Genomic DNA, 21,389 nt, shown 5'->3' with positions numbered 1-21,389 from the left:
TACATTCTAGCTGGCGGGATGGCATATCGGGGAGATTAGTCGCCCGCAACAAGGGAGATTTATCACACAGAAACTAATCTCCCCGTCTGTCACAGCCCTTAAACGAAAAAACCCCTTGCTTTCCTTCTCTGCCTTAATTCTTAATTAAAACAATAGGACTAAAATATCTTCAGCACAAGCCCTGTTCATTCAGTTCATGTTAAAAAGGGGTGTATATTGTTCCTTTAAGTGATATTTGTCCCAGCCTACTACACAGGGTCGGAGCAGTGTCACATTATGTGTTGCTCCCAAAGTAAAACGACTGATGGTCAGGGAAGCCTATTATATTGACTACTTGTGGCAGTATCACAATGTTTCTGTTGTGCCAGTAAGGGCGATTGCCATAGCTTTAAGTGCAGGCACACAGAGCGGCATACAGAAGCAGATCCGCTCCAGGCAGAAAAGCGCAGGGCTGAGAGAAGCGGAGATACGCTTTGTCTGACCTCGCCCTAATTACTAATTCCCTTTCTTTTATTTACCTTCATGCATTAAACATTCATTTGAACAGTTTAGCAGCAGAGAAAAGTATAGTTTAAAAATAAATTGTGCAGAAAAGTTTGAGAGATGGAATAAGAACTGCAAACTGTTCCATGCAGTCTATTAGGATACATTCTTTGTACTGAAACACACCCCTATTTATATTCATCTTCCCTACCTAGGAATCCATTATTTACGAGTAGCATTATAGAGCACATACCTCTAGGTGTGGGAATTACTATTTGTTTATATTGTCTACTTTAGGCAGTTATTTAATACATTCATGTTTTTAAAAGACAGCTATCCTTAGCAATGTTAAATAGCATATTCAGGTTTCTCGCAGTATTGATCATTATCACCTGCTAATAAAAAAAGACCAACCTCAGTCCATCTCCTTGTGCTATTTGTTATTATTATACTGCAGTGAACTGCAAAGAATATTGTCCTGTCAGTCAAAAAGAATACTGATGTTCTTCTCTGCCATAATGTGGCCAAGCTGCTTTTTCTCTGCCGCTGTCAGCAACCAGCGCTGCATTCCTAGCTCTCGGAGCCTGGGTAATTTCACAAAGATGGACAATAAATGAATGAACCATGGCCCACAGCTTCGGTTAGAAGAAGGCCGCAGGCTAACGTCTAATTCAGTAATGTTCTTAAGAGCAATTAAACTTTCAAAGAAAAGCATCCATCCTTCATCGGGGACTGTGTCGTTGTAAGCAATGTCAAGCTGCTGCAAGCTGTCCAGGTGTCCTGCTTGTGCCGCCGTTGCTGAAATGAAAAGATAGGTTCAGGAAGACTCAGTGTTTGTCTTAAATGCATTTATATGCGATGTCATGAAGAAGAAGCATCACAGAACATTCATATTCAGTTTATATCGGTATCTGTATTCTTTGTACAGTTACCAGGAATGTTTCACATACCTCTTCTTACCCCATACACTAAGGGGCTGATTTACTAACCCACGAATCCGACCCGAATTGGAAAAGTTCCGACTTGAAAACGAATATTTTGCGACTTTTTCGTATGTTTTGCGATTTTTTCGGATTCTGTACGAATTTTTCGGATCCAATACGATTTTTGCGTAAAAACGCGAGTTTTTCGTATCCATTACGAAAGTTGCGTAAAAAGTTGCGCATTTTGCGTAGCGTTAAAACTTACGCGAAAAGTTGCGCATTTTTCGTAGCGTTAAAACTTAACGCTACGAAAAATGCGCAACTTTTCGCGTAAGTTTTAACGCTACGCAAAATGCGCAACTTTTTACGCAACTTTCGTAATGGATAGGAAAACTCGCGTTTTTACGCAAAAATCGTATTGGATCCGAAAAATTCGTAAAGAATCCGAAAAAACATACGAAAAAATCGCAAAGTACCGATCATTACGAAAAAAACGCAATCGGACTCCATTCGACCCGTTCGTGGGTAAGTAAATCAGCCCCTAAGTGAGAGTTGGTGGTAGTGATGCACCGAATCCCGGATTTGGTTTGGGATTCGGCCCAAATCCAGCCTTTTTTTGATGGATTCGGTCCCGGCCAAACCGAATCCTAATTAACATAAATTAGCATATGCTAATTGGTATTTGGAAAGGGGTTACATTTTAGGGGGGATTTTTAGACTTTTAACTCTTGCCAATCCTAATTAGCATATGCTAATTAGCATTCGGATTTGATTCGGGATTCGGCAGAATCCATCAGGGTGGGTTTGGGGGTTCGGCCGAACCCAAAAAAATGGGTTTGTTGCATTCCTAGTTGGTGGAAACCATTATGTAGAGCCCTATTCACTAGTTTGAGTTAGCTTGGTATATAAAGCACTCTTCCTTTCCTAACTGCTGATAAATCTAATTTAGGGGTTTCTTTCACATTCTAGTGCAGACCCCATGATTAAGTGGTGTCCTTAGTACTGTGCAGTGAAAAGAAGCACTTTTTTACTTTCTATGTGCATTCAGTAAATTGACCAGTTCAGTAGGATCATATAAAGCATTCACCCACCTGGCCTCAGTTGCTTCAGAAGCTTCAGTTTTTCATACTAAGTTAAATATCTTTATACTAGGGCAATATCTTCAATAATAAGATAGTTGAAGGTTTAACATATGTATGCACAATTCTACACAGACCTTCTTAGAATTGTGCATACATATGTTAACCCTCAATAGTGACAGGTAAGGGTGAAGACATACAGAGCTACTAGTAGCTGCTACTTGTCACGACTACTACAATACCCTGTCCTAGACAATACTGAGAATTTCCTCTGCTAAAACACATGTAGAAACAATCATCAGTAAATGATCAGCACTGTCTTTTTTTGTAGCTGTGACTAGTAGCTGCCACTAGTAGCTCCATGTGTCTTCACCCTTACATTGGTATTTGATGGGTTTTCATAGATAACTTGGAATTATCTTAATGACAACCTTGTGGCTAGTCATAGGACCTTTCAGTAAGAAGCTTTTTTCCTTACTATAGTGTATAGAAAAGTTTATTTTACATTAAATAATGCTTATTTAGCGATACTAAAATTGGGTTTTGTGGGTATTTTTTTTTTTACGTTTTTATTAAAATTTTCAAAACATAGTTATCAAACAAACGTAAAGCTAGTGGGTAGTAATTTAAGTCCAAGCTTTCTGCATGCATACATACCTAATACTGCCAAGTCCTGGGTCACCAGGTTGCAGCTACTCAGCACCATACTTTTAAGAGCTGTTGCTGTTTTCAGGGTACCTAAAAGCAACTTCAGCTTTCCTCCTACACACTTATTCCAAGAAAGGTCAAGAACTTTCAGGTCCAATAAGTAATGGGAAGCTTCAGCTAGGAAGAGGATAAAGGGTTACTCTGACAGAAAACATAAATGCATACATCTCCTAAAACTATTCATTTTGGAATATAGCATATGAATACACATGAGAATGTATATTAAATATAAGCACCATTATATATATGCCTCTAAGTGTTACACTAAGGGGCACATTTAAAAAAGCACGAACGCTCGAGCGTTCATGCGAACGATCCGATCGTATTTTTGCCGATTTTTTCGGGCGTCCACACAACTTTTTTGTACGCTGCACGACTTTTTCGTACGCCGCACGACTTTTTCGGACGTTTGCACGAAAAAATCAGAAAGGTTTTACCGCTGTTTACAATTGTTTGGTACGAAAATTTCGTGACTTTCAGATCACCAATACGATATTATCGCGACTAATACGATTTTTTCGTAAGCATTTTCGTGATATTTGCGATCTTCCGAAATTTTAGTTTCCAATACGATTTTTTCCCATTCATGATTCGGATTCGTGGATTAGTAAATGTGCCCCTTAGTGTTAAGTGTTACAGTATACAAACAATAAACAGAAATGTGGAATGACTACATTTCAGCTGAAAGTAGATGTGTTGTGTGACTGCGTAGTTTGTATGCTTGTTTCAGAGGTGTGAGTGTCCAGGTTAAGGTGTATATAAATAAAATCATATATTTACCTAGTGCTGCAAAGGATTCCTCCTTTAAGCTGCAGTTGTTGACGAGCACAGATTTCAACCTTGGCAAAAATCTCAGTCTGCTGAACAGATATTCCGGACTCACTCCGACGGCTTTGTTAGATGAGATATCAAGCACCTCAAGGTTGGACAGCAAAGGTATGACCTGGGCTTCACAAGTACAAAGGCGCTTAAATATCACTATTCATGTGGTGCCAATGATAAAGGAATATTGACTTGACTAGCAATATAGTGTCCTGTAAGTGCAAGGGCCCTGGCATAGGTAGAAAGTATTAAGAAATGATCCATACAGTATGGAAATAAAATTGGTGGTATGGGCACAGAGCTCCAATATGTAAAGGGCCACTATTCACCAACTATTTAGTCTTTCATGTTTTGTTGCCGCAACAATGCAGGTAATTTGGCATGATTACAAAATTTGAGTCTTTCCTGTGTTTTTGCTGTAACAAAACACAGGAGACAAAGCACCAAGTGTGTCATTACCCTTATAGTTAGGGTTTGTAACATAGTAGCATAGTAAGTTGGGTTGAAAAAAGACATACGTCCATCAAGTTCAACCATAATGCCTATATATAACCTGCCTAACTACTAGTTGATCCAGAGGAAGGCAAAAAACCCCATCTGAAGCCTCTCTAATTTGCCGCAGAGGGGAAAAAATTCCTTCCTGACTCCAAGATGGCAATCGGACCAGTCCCTGGATCAACTAGTACTAAGAGCTATCTCCCATAACCCTGTATTCCCTCACTTGCTAAGAATCCATCCAGCCCCTTCTTAAAGTTATATAATGTATCAGCCAGCACGACTGATTCGGGGAGGGAATTCCAGAACCTCACAGCTCTCACTGTAAAAAATCCTTTCCGAATGTTTAAATTTGTGTTCCACTAAAGATACATTGACTATAAGGGCATTACCACTTTCTGTGGGAACATACGTAAGCTTTCATAAGTTACAGCCTATTTTATATAAAATAAATAGGGGGTTACATTTAATTATATTTACACTTGGAATAGAAAGAATAGGTTTTCCCCATGTTAGAGAGCTCATATATAGTGCCCCAATGAATTGGTGACTGCTGTGTCTAATCACAGAATGAGCTTTGCTCACCATATAATTTAGTTAAAATGGGTTTACGAAGTTTGCAATCCTTTCTTAAACTTATCACATGATGAGTATTCTCCACCTTAAATGGCTACTAGTGTGCTTTAAATCCTTAAATATTGCTGAAGTTTTTCTACTATGTACAGAAATAAGTTCCATATATGCGTCATTTAAGTGATTCATGTTGCTTTATAAAGATGTTTTCTGATTAAATGAATCAGCTGCTATACCAGGGTTGGCCAATCTATGCCACATTCTCCAGTGATTGGTTTATGGCAGGCAATTACAGTGATTGTGCAGTACAAATATGAACATTTTGGGTATTTATTGCACCCTATAGAAATTCTTCTATCCTTACTTAATGCATTCACATCATCCTGTGACAGACAACACTGGTGAATATCCAACCGCTCTAGGTGTTTGAAAGCTGTGAGCCGTGCTGCTGCTTCTCGAAATCCACCCCCTGCTTCCTTATTGCTGGACAGATCCAACACTCTTAAATTTGGCCAGTACTGAAATATAGCACCTGTAAAGGGCAAAGTGTGATATAAGTGATAGCCACGGTGAGGGAACGTCTGCAACTGTAAATTGCAAATAGAAACAGAAATCTAACCCTGCCAGCTGGCCCATATCATTGTCATTGCGTTTACTATTTGTGCCCTAAAATGCCAGTGTTTGGTTGCATCTGCGCCACACAGAACTGATGAATGCAGGTAGTCTATTGGAATGCATGAGTGAATACTTACACTACATTCACTTCCCATTCATGCAATTTTAGGAGATTTACAAAGTACTTTATATTATGAAGTTCCTGCCTGCATTCAGTAGCACTGCATTCATGGAGGGTGGGTTGGGGGTGTCAATTCGGTGTTCCCCCCTCCCGGCCCATAGTAAGGGACCTTAGGGGCTACTAGTGCATGTAGGCCACAAAAACGCATTGAATGTACCACCTTCCCTATTGCAAGCATTAAGAACAACCTATTGTTGTCTCAGTGTTTTTGATAACATATTGTAAAAGTTCTAAAATGTAATAAGTAATTTTTTTTACATGTTTTCAAAGAAAAGGCAAATTGGTCTGGGTGTGTGACCTACACCATCGCTGCTGGTCCTGTTTAAGCTGACCGTGTTCTTCCAGGGCAGAATTGTTATTCAGGTTTGGTTGGGAAAAGAGTAAATATAAGAAAAGTAAAAAAAGGTTCCTGGCTAATTCCTTCTCTTCCTGGTTCCCTGGTTTCACAGTGCAATGTATTGTAGGGAGCCCTGGAACGAGGGTTTATGCCAATCTACTGTCTAAACTTTTTCAAAGAATGCACCAACCTTAGTCCAACCATTGGTTTTAACACAGGCCATCATAAATTATTTACATCAGGCAGGAGTCAAACCAAATGAAACCATGAAACTCAGCAACCTGATGGAGCCCTGAGGGTAATGTCACCCCTTGCAATATCCTGGCAGAGATGAAATGCTGTCACACAAGTGCACTCTATTGCTCCTAAAACACAGGGCACACAGGTGACTGAGTGAAACTCAAGGCACTGACTGGCTGTGTTGGAAACATTCTCATAAATCTAAACAAGGTGACAGTGGAGACTATGTACTTGTCAATTGCCCTGTATCATGAAAGGGGTTTCTTATACATCACACATTCTCATGGACCTTTTTATAGTGTGAGTAGTGATCTATGAAGAACCCCCCTCCCCTGCATTGTGTAGTAACATTGCAATACATGACACTATCAAGGTTATGCACAAACATGGGCAAGGTGCCTTAGCATGGTAACCTGTAGCAACCAATCTAATGTCTTATTCCAAAACCAACAGAACAGTGAAAACTGTTGCTATGGGTTCAGGCAGGGCAAGGTCACACTTCCTGTTCAGCAATGCTGAGAGCATGTACATTCCTAGTGTTTTCAAATGAAATAATATTTACTGACTCAGATATTGGATGTTGTCTTGGCGTAGCCCTGTGGTGTGTAAGATTAACACCCTCAGAGAAGAGCAGTTTTTCAGTTCCACAACAAGACTGTTCATTATGGAGCCAATGCATTTGTTTAAAGACAGGTCCAGTGCTTCAAGATGTGGCATTTTCCGAATTGCTGTGGCTAAGAGATAAAGATATATATTTGACACAGAAAAACTAGTATCCATTCACCATCATCCAGCAAAGCCTCTATGACATAATTCTATGCCAGACAAAAGGTAGAGGGAGTCAGTGGGAAAGACAGACAAAGTGGCAGATAGAGGTTAGGTAGAAGAAAGAAAGGGAGATAGAATCAAAGGAATCATGTTCATCTATTTGTGGGCAGCTCCAGTTTGAGCTCCTATAACCAAATAGAGCATAACCAACAACATCTGCTTATCTGCCATGTGAATCTATACCTCAGACACTACACTGCTCATAGTCCCATGACAACAATGAAAATATATGAGGGCTTATTTACGAAGCACAGTTGCAGATGGTCAGAGTCACACGGTCAGCACGAAAAGGCACTATTCAATAAAGGTACTTTAATGCATCTCAGTGAACTTACACGTTTTGCCACAAAGCAGTTTGGATGAAATGCACCCCTGGCGGCAGCAGCTCCACAGTTCATAGACACAGTTTATTTGCACCTTGTGCATCAAAAGTGAAGTTACATGAGTGTTACTACATTAGCTGCAACTGCATTAGTCACATCACCACCTCACAGACTCTAGTATACTAGAATTATGAGGAAGATCAGGGCCGGGACTAGAGGTAGGCAGATGAGGCACTGTGCAAGGGTGCAAAGATAGTGTGCTGGCTTTCTGATTTTGCCTTACTGCCTCTAGATGCACGGTGGCTGCAATACTCTCCTCACCATAGTGCATTGCAACATCTCCATACTGAAACAAGTGAACAATTCTGCAATAGGATGATGCATCTTACCTCCTCTTATGGACCCACATGCAGAGATACTACATTCAAGCCTATTGCATTCTACTATAACCTGATTTTCCTGCCATATTGTATGTGGGATGCCATAAAAATAATATGAGGCAAACAATGGTTAGAATGTGTAGCATAAGAAGCATAGATCTCTCAAGGCTGAATGGTTGGATACAGTCATTGAAATGTACAGATAGAATAGTCAAAATATGTTGTATAAAATGGCTAAAATATGTAGAATACAATGAGCAGTGAGCATATGAGCCTGTCCTACTATGAGCAAGGTCTACTAATAATATAGTGCATAGTTTTATCACAGTAGTACTAGGATACTGAAATCATGCACTGTTGATTATTGGCGTTGTTTCAGCAGATAAGCCCAGAATTCTCTTACCTAGTGCTTCGCCATCTGTTTCACCAAGGCCACATTCTGTCAGATTCAGTACCTTCAGCTCACATTGGGCTGGGATGTGTTGGATGACTTTAGAAAGATTGCCTCCTATGTCACTGTTCCAAGACAAATCCAGTGCTTCTAAATGAGGAATGTTCTCTAGTGCTTCTCCTGTAAAAGAGTGAAATGGTTACTAAAGAATAATAATAAAAAATTGCAAAATGGCCATGCCATAGGGAACTCATTTAATATGTTTTAGCCCACAATACACCTTGCTCTACTATCTGACATGACAGAGAATTATATCACAGCTGGCATTACCTTTGTCTGCGATGTAATAGCAGCATGTGGGTATCTATGACCATCCACTTGCAGGAACCTAACTTGCAAAATGCAACAAGGAGCATTTGTGGGCAGAAAGCTTACCAGGAGCCCTGCATTACTGGCTGCTCAAGGCAAGCATTAGGTACGACTCTCCTTTGTGATCCAAAGCACACCTTTTACTTCATTGTTAAATGCTAAGTGGATGATGTCCTGTCCAATGGTGAATGAGCCCTTCAGTCTTTAGCATCTCTGGAGCTGACCCCAAATTAAAATACTTTATGTACTAAATTTTGTTTATTAGCCTTATTCTACTTAAAGGGGATGTTCATCTTTAAATTAACTTATAGTATGATGTAGACACTGATATATTTTTCATTTGTTATTATTTGTGGTTTATCAGTTATTTAGCTTTTTGCTCAAAAGCTTCTCAGTTTAGAATTTCAGCAGCTATCTGGTTGCCAGGGTCTTGTTTACTCTTGCAACCAAGCAGTGGTTTGAATGAAAGACTAAAATATGAATAGAAGGGGATCTAAATATAAAGGCAAGGAATAATAACAATAACAACAATAAGTAGCAATAATAATAAAATTGTAAGCTCGTAAACTTTAAAACTGGAAAGATGTTGAAGAAATTAAATAATTCAAAAACTATGAAAAATAAATAATGAAGACCAATTGCAAAGTTGCTAGGAATGGAAATGTGGGGTAGAGAGTTTCCCGGTACTTGTATGGCATTTTCTGCTGCAATAAAAACAACAGCTCTCCCAAGCTTTATGGCAGGGACTAGTGTAGTCACAACTGTCACGCCTGTAGAGGTCTGTGTATTCATTTAGTTATGAGTCGTACAGATAAGAGCCTGTGGTTAAGGTAATGCAAATAAAATCAACAAAGACATGATGTAAGGGTGTCTCTGAACTGGTTGTACATGAAAAGAACAATGCACTGACTAGAAACAACCCACAAGTAATTTAGATTCCCATCATTTGAATTTATATGAAAGTATGAAAATTGGCAATACTACATCCTATTCATATCAGTTATAGGCTAGAGTGCAAGTGCATGCTATACTGTAACTAGTGCAAGTAATATCATACAAGTTGATCCTATGTCAAAATGCAATTTGCAACTTTCAAATACAGGTATAGGACCCCTTATCCAGAATGCTTGGGACCAAGGGTATTCCAGATAAGGGGTCTTTCCGTAAGTTGGATCTCCATACCTCAAGTCTACTAAAAAATCAATAAAACATTAATTAAACCAAATAGGATTGTTTTGCATCCAATAAGGATTATTTATATCTTAGTTGGGATCAATTACAAGGTAGTGTTTTATTATTACAGAGAAAAAGGAAATCAGTTTTAAAATTCTAAATTATTTGATTAAAATAGAGTCTATGGGAGACGGGCATTCTGTAATTCGGAACTTTCTGTGATAAGGGGATCCCATACCTGTACATATACAATGCATATAAATGTGCAGGAACAGCAGCTGACTGCCACTGCAATAAACTAAACTACACTACTCATCTGGAACTGCATGTGTGCAACTCTCCATGTTTTTATAGCATTTTCCCCATAATACCTCTGCATGCAGATTTATGTCTGCCTCACTTGCACTGGATGCTTTAAATAACACGATATTCTGCATATGTGTGTTTTGATAACTTGGATGCAAGTTGCAGTCGGAATTGTCAGAATTGCAGCATTCCCAGTGCTCTGCATTAACACGACATTTATTAGACGTGTCCAAACTAGCACTTTGCATGTGATGTTCCAGAGCGGATTGGGCAGGTGCATTGGCACAAACACGTACAAGTGCATGGAGCATATTTAAACTTTAAATTTAGGTACCTTTAATGAATAGCATCAATATGCATAATGATTACCTCCATATTGGCATGACTGCACTTGTGGCTGTGATGGTAAATAAGCCCTTTGTGGGTCTACTTTGTTGTCTATCATCCATTTTCAGTGGCGTAGCTAATGGACCATGGGCTCTGAAACAAAAATGGAACTGAGCCCCTCACCCCCAGTCTGGCCCCCTGCCGGAAAATGTTCTGCAGGCTTGCTCTCACCTTTGGGCCTCGGTGGGCAGGTGCACGCGGTGACTCTGGTCTGGTTGGGACGTGCACTGACTTTGGCGGGCCCTAATGGGATGGGGGCAAGCCCAGCCACAGTCACCCCTGGTGCTCCCCCAGTAGTTACACCACTGTCCATTTTAGGCTCAGCAAAGTCCCTGCTGTGCCCTAATTTATTATAATTATCTTAACATGTCTAAAACAATGAAAAATGACCCAAAGAATCACAAGGTGGCTTGTGAATGTGTGTGGCATGTATGTGTGGCAATTATATAATATGGCGGTATTAAAAGGAAATCCGAGAGTGATTTTACACTGCGTAGTATTAGGAGCATCGTTATTCCCATTTTTAGCCTTGGTTAATGGACGCTGACAAACACTATGTCCCTGACTGCTGCCCCATACATCCCATGTTACTGCTAAAGGGAAGCATGCTTGTACTTTCCCATTGTGATTGATCCGCCCAAAGTAAACTTGAGGTTTTTATCCATCTTGCATAATCCACACATGTATTTATATTTAGGGAGGTAACTAGAGTACAGTAAAAGCTCTACACCAGTGAGAATCATGCTCCTGACACACCTTACATGTAAACAAATGGCAATTAAGTGCAAATTGACAAATGCTTAACCAGTAGTCACAGAAACCAGGTATGGCAATAACAATTAAGGTTTCAGAAATGCCATTTCCATTCATTGTTAATTCTTGCAGAGCAGCAGTCAGTCAGTGTTAAAGGATGCTTTTAAACACTTTCTCAACACCAAGCAAAAAATATTCACTAGCAATTAAAAGCAATTTATGGTTAAACTGTGCCTCATGTTCAATTATATACATTCCTCATCATGCCATGCAAATTGCCCTCTTTCTGCACTGAAGAGGATGCGAAAAATAAGTATTATGTGGACATGGCTGTACCTGCTTTCTGTGACACTTTGCCAGACTAATTGAATTGCCTTTTATGAGGAGGTGAGTAGGAACCTCGATGCTGGAATGGCAGTTGATGTCATCTACTTAGATTTTGCTAAAGCGTTTGATACAGTACCTCACAGAAGGTTAATGATAAATTGAGGAATATTGGCCTAGAACATAATATTTGTTATTGGATAGAGAACTGGCTGAAGGATAGAGTACAAAGAGTGGTGGTAAATGGAACATTTTCTAATTGGACCAGTTTAGTGGAGTACCGCAGGGGTCAGTCCTTGGTCCTTTGGTTCAATCTGGACAAGTGCAAAGTTATGCACTTTGGTAGAAAAAATATAAATGCAAGTTATACACTAAATGGTAGTGTGTTGGGGGGGATCCTTAATGGAGAAGGATCTAGGGGTTTTTGTAGATCACAAGTTGTCTAATTCCAGGCAGTGTCATTCTGTGGCTACTAAAGCAAATAAAGTGCTGTCTTGTATAAAAAAGGGCATTGACTCAAGGGATGAAAACATAATTTTGCCCCTTTATAGGTCCCTGGTAAGGCCTCACCTTGAGTATGCAGTGCAGTTTTGGGCTCCAGTCCTTAAGAAGGATATTAATGAGATGGAGAGAGTGCAGAGACTGCAACTAAACTGGTAAAGGGGATGGAAGATTTAAGCTATGAGGTTAGACTGTCAAGGTTGGGGTTGTTTTCTCTGGAAAAAAGGCGCTTGCAAAGGGACATGATTACTCTGTACAAGTACATTAGAGGGGATTATAGGCAGATAGGGGGGGTTCTTTTTCCCATAAAAACAATCAACGCACCCACCCCTTTAGATTAGAGGAACGGAGCTTTCATTAGAAGCAGCGTAGGTGGTTTTTCACGGTGAGGGCAGTGAGGTTGGGGAATGCCCTTCCTAGTGATATTGTGATGGCAGATTCTGTTAATGCCTTTAAAGAAGGACAGTATAGGTGTGAGTGTATAGATAGGTCAGTATAGGTTTGTGTGTGTTGGGTTTAATTGGAACAGTTGAACTTGATGTACTATCACCCCTATGTACTGGTGATTTCCTGCTCAGTAAAGAGCATGCCACAAGGGATCAGTATGTTATCAGGGATGAGAATCACCCCTGTGCGATATCTATATCTAAATGAATTAAATGTGGGCCTAGGTTCTCTGTTGGGTGCTAGGAGATTCAGTCCCAGTACCTTCAATTGACTGTTATTAATGACGCACACCAGAAGTGACCCATTCTACCAGATATACAGGAGAAACAGCATGCACACCAATTTATGCACAGATTATGCTACCTTGAGTTTGTATTGGTTGGTAGCTCGCAAGGTGAGCCTCCAGCAAACACGCTGTTCTTCTGGATAAAATTCTACATTTTGGGCAAAACGTGGTGATTTGCATCCACAAACTGCATCTCACGGTTGCACTTGCTTCATCAATTAAGGCCCAAGACGTTTTAGATAAAGTAAAGGGAAGGGTATGGTAGAAGGGAGTAAAAAATGAAAGGCTATAGATGAAAGAGGGGAAGGCAGAATTTATGAGCAGAAAGAAGAAAATTTAGGATGCAGGAGAAAGAGACCATGGGTAGAAGTGAAGAAGATGAAACCAAAGCAAAAGGAAAAAATATAGAATGGCAAAGAACAGAAAAGGTTATTGGAGAGTTTAGGAAGAGAAAATATTAAGTGACTGGGCTAAAGTCTCCTGCTGGGCCCCAAAACCCCAGAGATTAAGATGAATCACTAGGATGATCTGTACCTGGGGAACAGGTATATAAATCTACTAATCGTGCATATACTATGGTCTCATGCCAGTACATCTATTCTGTACTCCATCTTTATTTATCCCTTTCCTTGATATATTTACATGTTGTAAGTAAAATGATAATATTGTTAGAAGTCAGTAGAAGTACAGGAGACCTGACTTATCTAAAACAGTTACACCTGGTAAGAAAATCACAATAGCACAATACCTAAAGCACTGGCATCATCCGCTGTCAGACTGCAGTTGCTTAAGCACAATAGTTTTAATCGGGCAACATGACGAAGGTGTGGGGATAGCAGTTTCAATGATCCACCAATCAGATTATTCCAAGATAAATCCATTTCTTCAACATCAGGTAGAAAAGGCAGGTGCCCACCTAATGGGAAAAGGAAATGGAAAGCTGAAAAAAAACCTTTTGGATTCCCCACTTTAGTCCTCCATAAATTAACCCCTTATATAAAGAAAATATTATAGAAATTTTATACTCACCAAGATCATGCAAGTCAGTCTGTGTGAGGGAGCAGTTATTTAGATTAATGCTGAGACATTCTGCTTTCTTCCCAAATCTCTGCATAAACTCAGTGACCTTGAACCATCCAGCTTCATCTGTGGCAGACTTTTCTTCTGTTAAGTGAAAGATAAGCCTTGTGTAAATTATCCCTACACAAATATTGCCCTGAAATTCCCTATACTAATATTAACTCCATATTCCATACTTTTAGGATTTAATATAAACCCCTACTATACAGATTTTACTTCCAATTCTTTGTAAAGGTGACATTATACATTCATAGATTTGTCTTCTTCTGACAAACGTTCAAATATCGATCATACGTTTAAATGCAATGATCTAAAACTAACAGTCATACTGAATTTGTAGGATAAAGCCGGAAGATGTTCTTAACATGAAATAGTTGGCAGACACCAATCAACTTCCTGGAAATGCATTGCAGGTCCCTCAAGGATACTGTCACAAAATAAATGCGCAGATTTGATCGTTATCTGACAAAGATCTTAGTTTGGTACAATTATATCAGTGCATATATGGCCAACTTTACATTGAATTTGACCTATTAGCCAAAGGGTCCAACTGAGGGATATTGTGCAATTCAGTTATCCATAGAGGCATGAGTGTAACTGGCAAGGATTAAAGAAAAGCTGTGACTTCACTCATCTGCTAGTGCACCTTCCGCCTGCCAAGGAGGAAATTAGCGGATGAAGTGCTAGACAGACTGATTGAGATAGGAATAAGATCTACAGTTAGTAAGTACAGATATTGGTACATATAGTTGTATATGTGAGTGTACAGGTAGATCTGTATAGATATACAGTATGTATATATATATGCACTTGGTGTCATTTAAATTTGATGAATGTTTGGCTTTTTCTACACAAATTAACTATATAACTTTGTTACTAAATTTAATTAGCATACAAGTTGGTCGCATGAACTTTATTTGAAATTTACGGTCGGCTTAGAATAGGAATTTTGCAAATCCAAATGGTCTTATTGGGTACATGGAAGTCTAGCCCTAGATTTGAATCTTTGGATATTTGTTAGCATAATCTTCTTTGTTGCAAGATTCACATTATTTAGAGCTTAAACAGGGAGTAGACATTATAAGCTTTCAATTGACTGTGTCTCATCCATAAAGATGTTACCTGTACTGCAGTTCTACATTTAAAGGGGACGTGTGATAATGACAGATTTACATTTTTTTAACAAGCCTTCCCTATAAAATGTAGTATGTACACAGAAAAATTTAAAACCTATGTGAGCAGAACAGTGGTAGTGTTCTCATGTGCTAAATTATGTGCATGAACAGCCAATGATTTCTAAAACTGGTTTCTTTGCATTGGAGATACAGTTTGTGTGTGTGCATAGGAGCACAAAAGAAAAGCTCCCAAAAGAAAAGCTCCCACCAGGCCAGATGGATTGGTCAGCTGCCTACTGTGCTGCTGTGAGCCCACAAAGTTATCAAAGCCACTGTTCTGAGCACAGGCCCAGAGGAACTATGACTTCAGTGAAATACTCAGGAAGTTACTGGCAGAGAGACATATTATCCCTCAGTGTATAATAAAAACGTACAGTTATTGTGCTGTGCCTGCTAAATGGGAGAAACTGATGTTCACCAAACATGGTGGAGCTGCTTCTTTAGGGCTCTGGCACATGGGGTGATTAGTCGCCCGCGACAAAACTCCCTGTTCGCGGGCGACTAATCTCCCCGAGTTGCCATCACCTGCCATCCCACCAGCGAAAATGTAAGTCGCCGGTGGGATGGCACAAGCGGCGGCGTGATTTCGCGCATATCGCCGAAGTTGCCTCGAGAGGCTTTAGTCGCGGGCGACTAATCTCCCCGTGTGCCAGAGCCCTTAAAGATAGCCATTCATGTGCTGATAAAAGCTGCCATCACAGCCGATCGTGTTATCATCTTATTAGCCCATATAAGGGCCGAGCCAACAGCCTGTCTGATAGCATCCAAACACATGGATCTTTAGGCTATTACCAGCTCTCAATAAGTTTTGTAGACAGGTTACCCTATGGTAGTAAACTGTGATATTATCTGTGATATTATCCTACATACCCTTTTTTGAGATTTCACTTTCCCCATTCTTTTTGTTGTGATCACCAGATGTAGACTGATTTTTGGGTTCATCTCCTTCTTTCTTCTTCTCTGACTTTCTGGAATTTCTTTCAAATCCTCTGAAGAATTGCTTCACTTGGAAATTATTTTCATTGTTTTCTTTGGTAACTTTTTTCTTTTGAATCTGATTTAAAATCAAATCAAAGGGGGACCTTTTTGGCTTATCTCCTTCTTTGTTTTTCTGGGACTCGTCTGGAGGAAAACAGCCACAGTGAGGTTTTCAGATAGGAAAGAGAGAGCTTTTGCCTTTCAGCATCAGATGGGCCATTTGAGGGACTCAAATAATAAAAAGGACTATTTCATTTGTTAAACAATTGTTATATATTGTTAGTATATGATTTAGGGATGTCCTTGCTGAGTAATTTAGTTGTAGTCAAGTTATACACAGAATTCCTAACAACCAAAGGCTCCTTGTTTTTCACATACTTTCCCCAACTGGCAGGCACCCAGGGTAGGCACACAGACAATGGGTGGGGTTGCTGTATTACTTACCTTGTCAGGGAAATTCTTTGTGTTCCTTACAGACAACAATATAAAAACAATATGAACAGTGCTAGTATAACCGTGTATGAAATGGACAAAAGGAAGTAGCTTCTAATATTTGCAAATGTTCTTTGATCACAATAGTATACTCCCTAATACATAATATAAGTCCTATACATACATTCCCTTAAAATTAACTTTTTTGTTTAGAAAATCCCCAGTTTGGAATTTCGGCAGTTAATTATCTTAGCAACCAGGGACTGGTTTGAATGAGACACTGATACGAGTCAAAAGAAGAAGGTACATAATTCAAAAACTATAAAAAATATGTAATGAGACCAACTTAAAAGTAACTTAGAACTGGCCATTCTATAACACATTAAAAGTTAACTTAAAGTTGAACCACCCCTTAAAAATATAATGTACTGTTTCCCTGCACTGGTAAAACTTGTTTGTTTTTCTTCAGAAATGCTACTATAGTTTATATATGCTATGCAGCTGTAGGAGTAGCCATTCTAGCCCTGTGGCATACATAGTAGACAAGCTCTTTACAATACAACAGTTTAAGATTCCTGTGTAAGAATTAAGCCCATGGTATTCCACAGAGTTTATCAGTTATCTGCTATTTAAGGGAATAGTAACATAAAAAAATAAAAGTATTTAAAAATATTGCACAGGTTAAATGTCTGATAAAAAAAAAAACATTGTAGAATACAATAGCTTTAGTTTTTACATAGGAATTTACTTAATCTCATCTGCAATCTCCTATGTAACTGGTCTCCTTTTTCAGACTGAATAGCTGCCCCCATGGCTACAGAACAGCTTATTTATATAAACTATAGTTGTCTTTTTGGAGGCAAATACACCGGTTGCACCAGTGCAGGGCAGCAGTACATTATATTTTAATTAATTTAAAAATGTTTATAATTTGGTGTCACTGTTTCTTTAATACACTTGCCACTTTCCAAACTTTTGCTGAACAGTCTATATTTTGCTGAGAAAAAGCAGGAATTTCTAATTATAGCTGCCTGGCCAGGGTGAATTGGGGCACAGATCTCATTGGCCTGGATAGATAAAAACAGCGAGCGGCCACAAACAAAGAAAAACACAAAGGGAACCCTTACATTTAACAAAAAATATTCATTAATGTTTAGTATGACATAGGGGGTGGTATGATACACTGTTCAGTGTTGTAACTACTGGGAGTGCAATTGCAACTGGGCCCATGCCCTCTTGGGGCCACTGGAGACATCGGCATGAAGATGATTCCTATAGTGGGGAGGCTGGGTACAAAGTTTGGGGGCCCTTGGGGAAGTTCATCTGTAGGGTAGCAGTTTGGTATTTGAACTGCTTTCTGGTTACTTTGGTCACTGGCCTTAGCATCCATGCAGTGGCTTGAATGACTGGAAGATGAATGCAAAAGGGCCTAAACAGAAAGTTAGGGAATAAATAAATAATAGATGTCTTAAATGGATACTGACACCAGAAATGAACCCTTTTTTACATCTATCATAACACTGTCTTTGCATGCTATTTATAATATTGCCATAAGTATTTGTTCGATGCTTTGACATTCCCTATCTGATCCCCCATGTTCCTCTATGAGGGGGCAGCCATATTTGTGTGTTAGCATTAGAAGCTATAACTGACAGGCTGAGAAGGGACAGTCAGGTTGGCAAAACAGTCAGGTTTAGGAACTTCAAGTAACAATTACTTACAGAAGCAGGTCTATCAGCAACAAATGGTCAACATGACCTATAGGTAACTTTTTATGTAGATTTATATTTTAAAAAGTAATTTTTTTGTGTCAGTATCACTTTAAGAGCTAGCCTTATAATTAACTGTATGTCTAATAATAAATATTATATCGTAAAGCTGTTAGGACTACATTCATCTGCAAGACAAAACATCTACTGTGCTGGCCCATCCATATAGATTTTACACACATAAAGGCACCTCACTGGCCGGGCACTGGAATGATGCCACCTCCTGTGATTAACCTTTTATTTGTAGGACATAGATTGAAAAGCCAAACTGGGAGCAATACAATAGCTGCTGTCGGAGCTGACAAGTCCACAAAACATAAGAAAAGTTGCAGTAAATACAGAAGGTGCCTGTCACAAAACACAGACATTTTTTAAGTCCCTGGACAGACTGTAATGCAAAGCTAACTGTTCTGTACTGGGTTCTGTGTAAGGCCATGGAATATTACTCAGTCTGCTTTTTCTGCCCTGAGGCTCATAAGTAATATTTTAGCTCCATGTCTTTTCCATGGTTTGTTACCATGACTCTCTGGCGCCTGTACAACCCTGCCAAACATGCATAATGGTACCAGGGTAGTATGGAGCCAGTGGGAAAGGATTAAAGGGACAGTAAAGTGTTATAGAGCCCAGCAAGGGGAGTTACCCTTTCCTAAAGTCCATAACATTCTGTTTCTTTTTTCTCAAACTGATAAATAAATGTTTGAAGTCAGCAAAAGAATCATTCATATAATTCTGTGCAACTCAGGCATATTATATGTACAACTAACTAACTGGCCTAAGGCATAATCATTTGAACATACTTCAGGTTTGTCTGGTGTCAGGCCATATAGGCGTCTTATCTTACAGATGCACAGCCTCTCCTGCAAATCCCGTTGGCCATTTCATCCTGAATCCCACCATGTTTCAGCTTGTAGTTTGCATTAACACCGTGCGACCCACAATGGAAGCAGCATATGGTGCACAATTGTACAAGTCAAACATGAATCTGCAGCTGCTGCACTGACACAGAGATTTGTTATTCCTCCAGGCAACTTTGTGTGTAGCTGATCTAATGCTGTGAACATTCAGCATTCTCAGGTAGTTGTCCCGTGGCTGCTGGGAGTTGTAGTATACATATTTTGCAAGCTATGATATCTGCCCAGGCTCGTTATGAGAAAACATAATAGTGCTGCTCTATACATCTTATATTTTAAAGGAGATATAGGGAATGAAATGCCAAGTGTTGTGTTGCACAATGGACCAGCCACATATATATAACCCATTCAATATGCCTTATTGTATATCTGTAGATGTACAGTTATGTACAGTAATGCACAACACACTAGAATAAAGATAAGGCAACAGAGCCTAACAGTAACGTACCTTTAGTGTCCATACTGCTTTTGCTTCCACATCAGACAGCAGCTTCTGTTACCTGTGCCGTCTCCACCTGCACACTTTCTTGGGTTTGCCACTCCTCAAAATATGCTGGGGCTACAGCTCTACCACTGGGGATTGATTGAATACGTCCATCTGGCTAAACAATATATACCTGTATATTTTATCTGTTCACACACCATACTGGCTTAACATTGTTATCAGAGAGAGAAGTAGAAAAACGAGCCCCTGCGGAGGAGTGATCCTGTAGCCAATCCGGCTCTTCTGCTATGAGAAACCATTTCTTAAACCTGCAAGACCAGAGTGAGAAATGCAGAAGTGACTAATAACCCAGGAAGTGTGCAGCAGCGGGGCAGGTGGACTTTGCCTAGGAACTCCCTGCCAGGCTTGCCTTGCCAAAAACAATGTATTTAATAGCTGAAGGGGCTGAGTCAGGCACTAGCTCAGGTTACACTATACTGGAGAAAATACTAATTAACCTCCAGCTATGTATGTTTGCGTATGTATATATATATTTATTTCTTTATTGATATAGTACTACTTGTATATTCAGCATTGTACATTATTATCAGCCTTGTACATTTTACAATATAACAATAGTAGAGACAGCAAAAAAAAAAAATTGTAATAAAGATACACAATTAAAAAGATGAAGTGCCTTATTGTAAGAATCACAGTGAGGGGGAGGTCCCTGCCCCACAATCTTTATAATCCATATGTATTTCTTATCTGGGTAGACGTTATAGGATAATAAAGAATGTCAGCAACCTACAGATAACAGGTCCTCCTAGATTTTTCACAAAGATGCATTGCACCTGTAAAGTCAAAGAGATTCAGTATTCTCGGTGTATACAACATATATGTGGCCTTTGCATTCACAAATGCTTTAAACCAGTGCTGTACAACTTCTGTGGTACTGAGGGATGGAATTTTTCTGGGCTATATGGTGGGCCCACAGGCAGCATATTGTAGGCAGAGTATGGCACACACAGGCAGCATAGGACAGGCAGAGTATGGCACACACAGGCAGCATAGGATAGGCAGAGTATGGCACACACAGGCAGCATAGGACAGGCAGAGTATGGCACACACAGGCAGCATAGGACAGGCAGAGTATGGCACACACAGGCAGCATAGGGCAGGCAGTACATACAGTGACACAATGGTGGCACTGCTCCTACAGTCTATCTGAGGTGTGTTACCACAAATACCTTTTTGTTTATGAAAATGTACCCTTGCACTTACTCTACTCTCACTATAACTCATGCTTGGACTGGAAATCTGTGGATTCTGGCGAATGTCAGAGGGGTTACTGTAAGATGCCATAGACAGTCAATATTTATTGGGCTGGGGGAAGCTGTTTGGGATTCTATGTGCATGAAATGCCAGGGCCCGTTTTCATATCCAAGTCTGGACGTGCTATGCCATTACATAAACCTAGGAAAAGAGGTCTTGCTCCAAGCGGGTGGAATTGAATTTGGGAGACCCTACAATAAAGGTGGCCATACACGCACCGATAATATCGTACGAAACCTCGTTTCGTGCGATATTCGGTGCGTGTATGGTAAGTCGGCGAGTCGACCGATATCGCAGGAAGCTGCTGATATCGGCTGACTCGCCAATCGAACCAGTTTGAAAATTTTGGTCAGGCGCCTGA

General features: G+C 39.7%; 1 protein-coding gene across 1 annotated transcript; it reads right to left on the bottom strand.

Annotated features, from left to right (window-relative positions):
* Positions 1–489: 489 nt before the first annotated feature.
* lrrc31 (leucine rich repeat containing 31) lies at positions 490–20,082 on the bottom strand. The gene is made up of 10 exons (XM_012963411.3): positions 19,718–20,082; positions 16,050–16,301; positions 13,954–14,088; positions 13,673–13,840; positions 8,391–8,558; positions 7,023–7,190; positions 5,448–5,615; positions 3,974–4,141; positions 3,143–3,310; positions 490–1,281 (listed from the first exon to the last, which is right to left on the bottom strand). Exons 1-10 carry the CDS (start codon positions 19,728–19,730, stop codon positions 965–967), a joined length of 1,725 nt encoding a protein of 574 aa, XP_012818865.2. The 5' UTR covers positions 19,731–20,082; the 3' UTR covers positions 490–964.
* Positions 20,083–21,389: the final 1,307 nt, after the last annotated feature.

Source organism: Xenopus tropicalis, chromosome 5, assembly GCF_000004195.4.
Source record: "Xenopus tropicalis strain Nigerian chromosome 5, UCB_Xtro_10.0, whole genome shotgun sequence".
Lineage (NCBI taxonomy): Eukaryota > Metazoa > Chordata > Amphibia > Anura > Pipidae > Xenopus > Xenopus tropicalis.
This window is presented reverse-complemented; position numbering and strand designations above follow the sequence as displayed.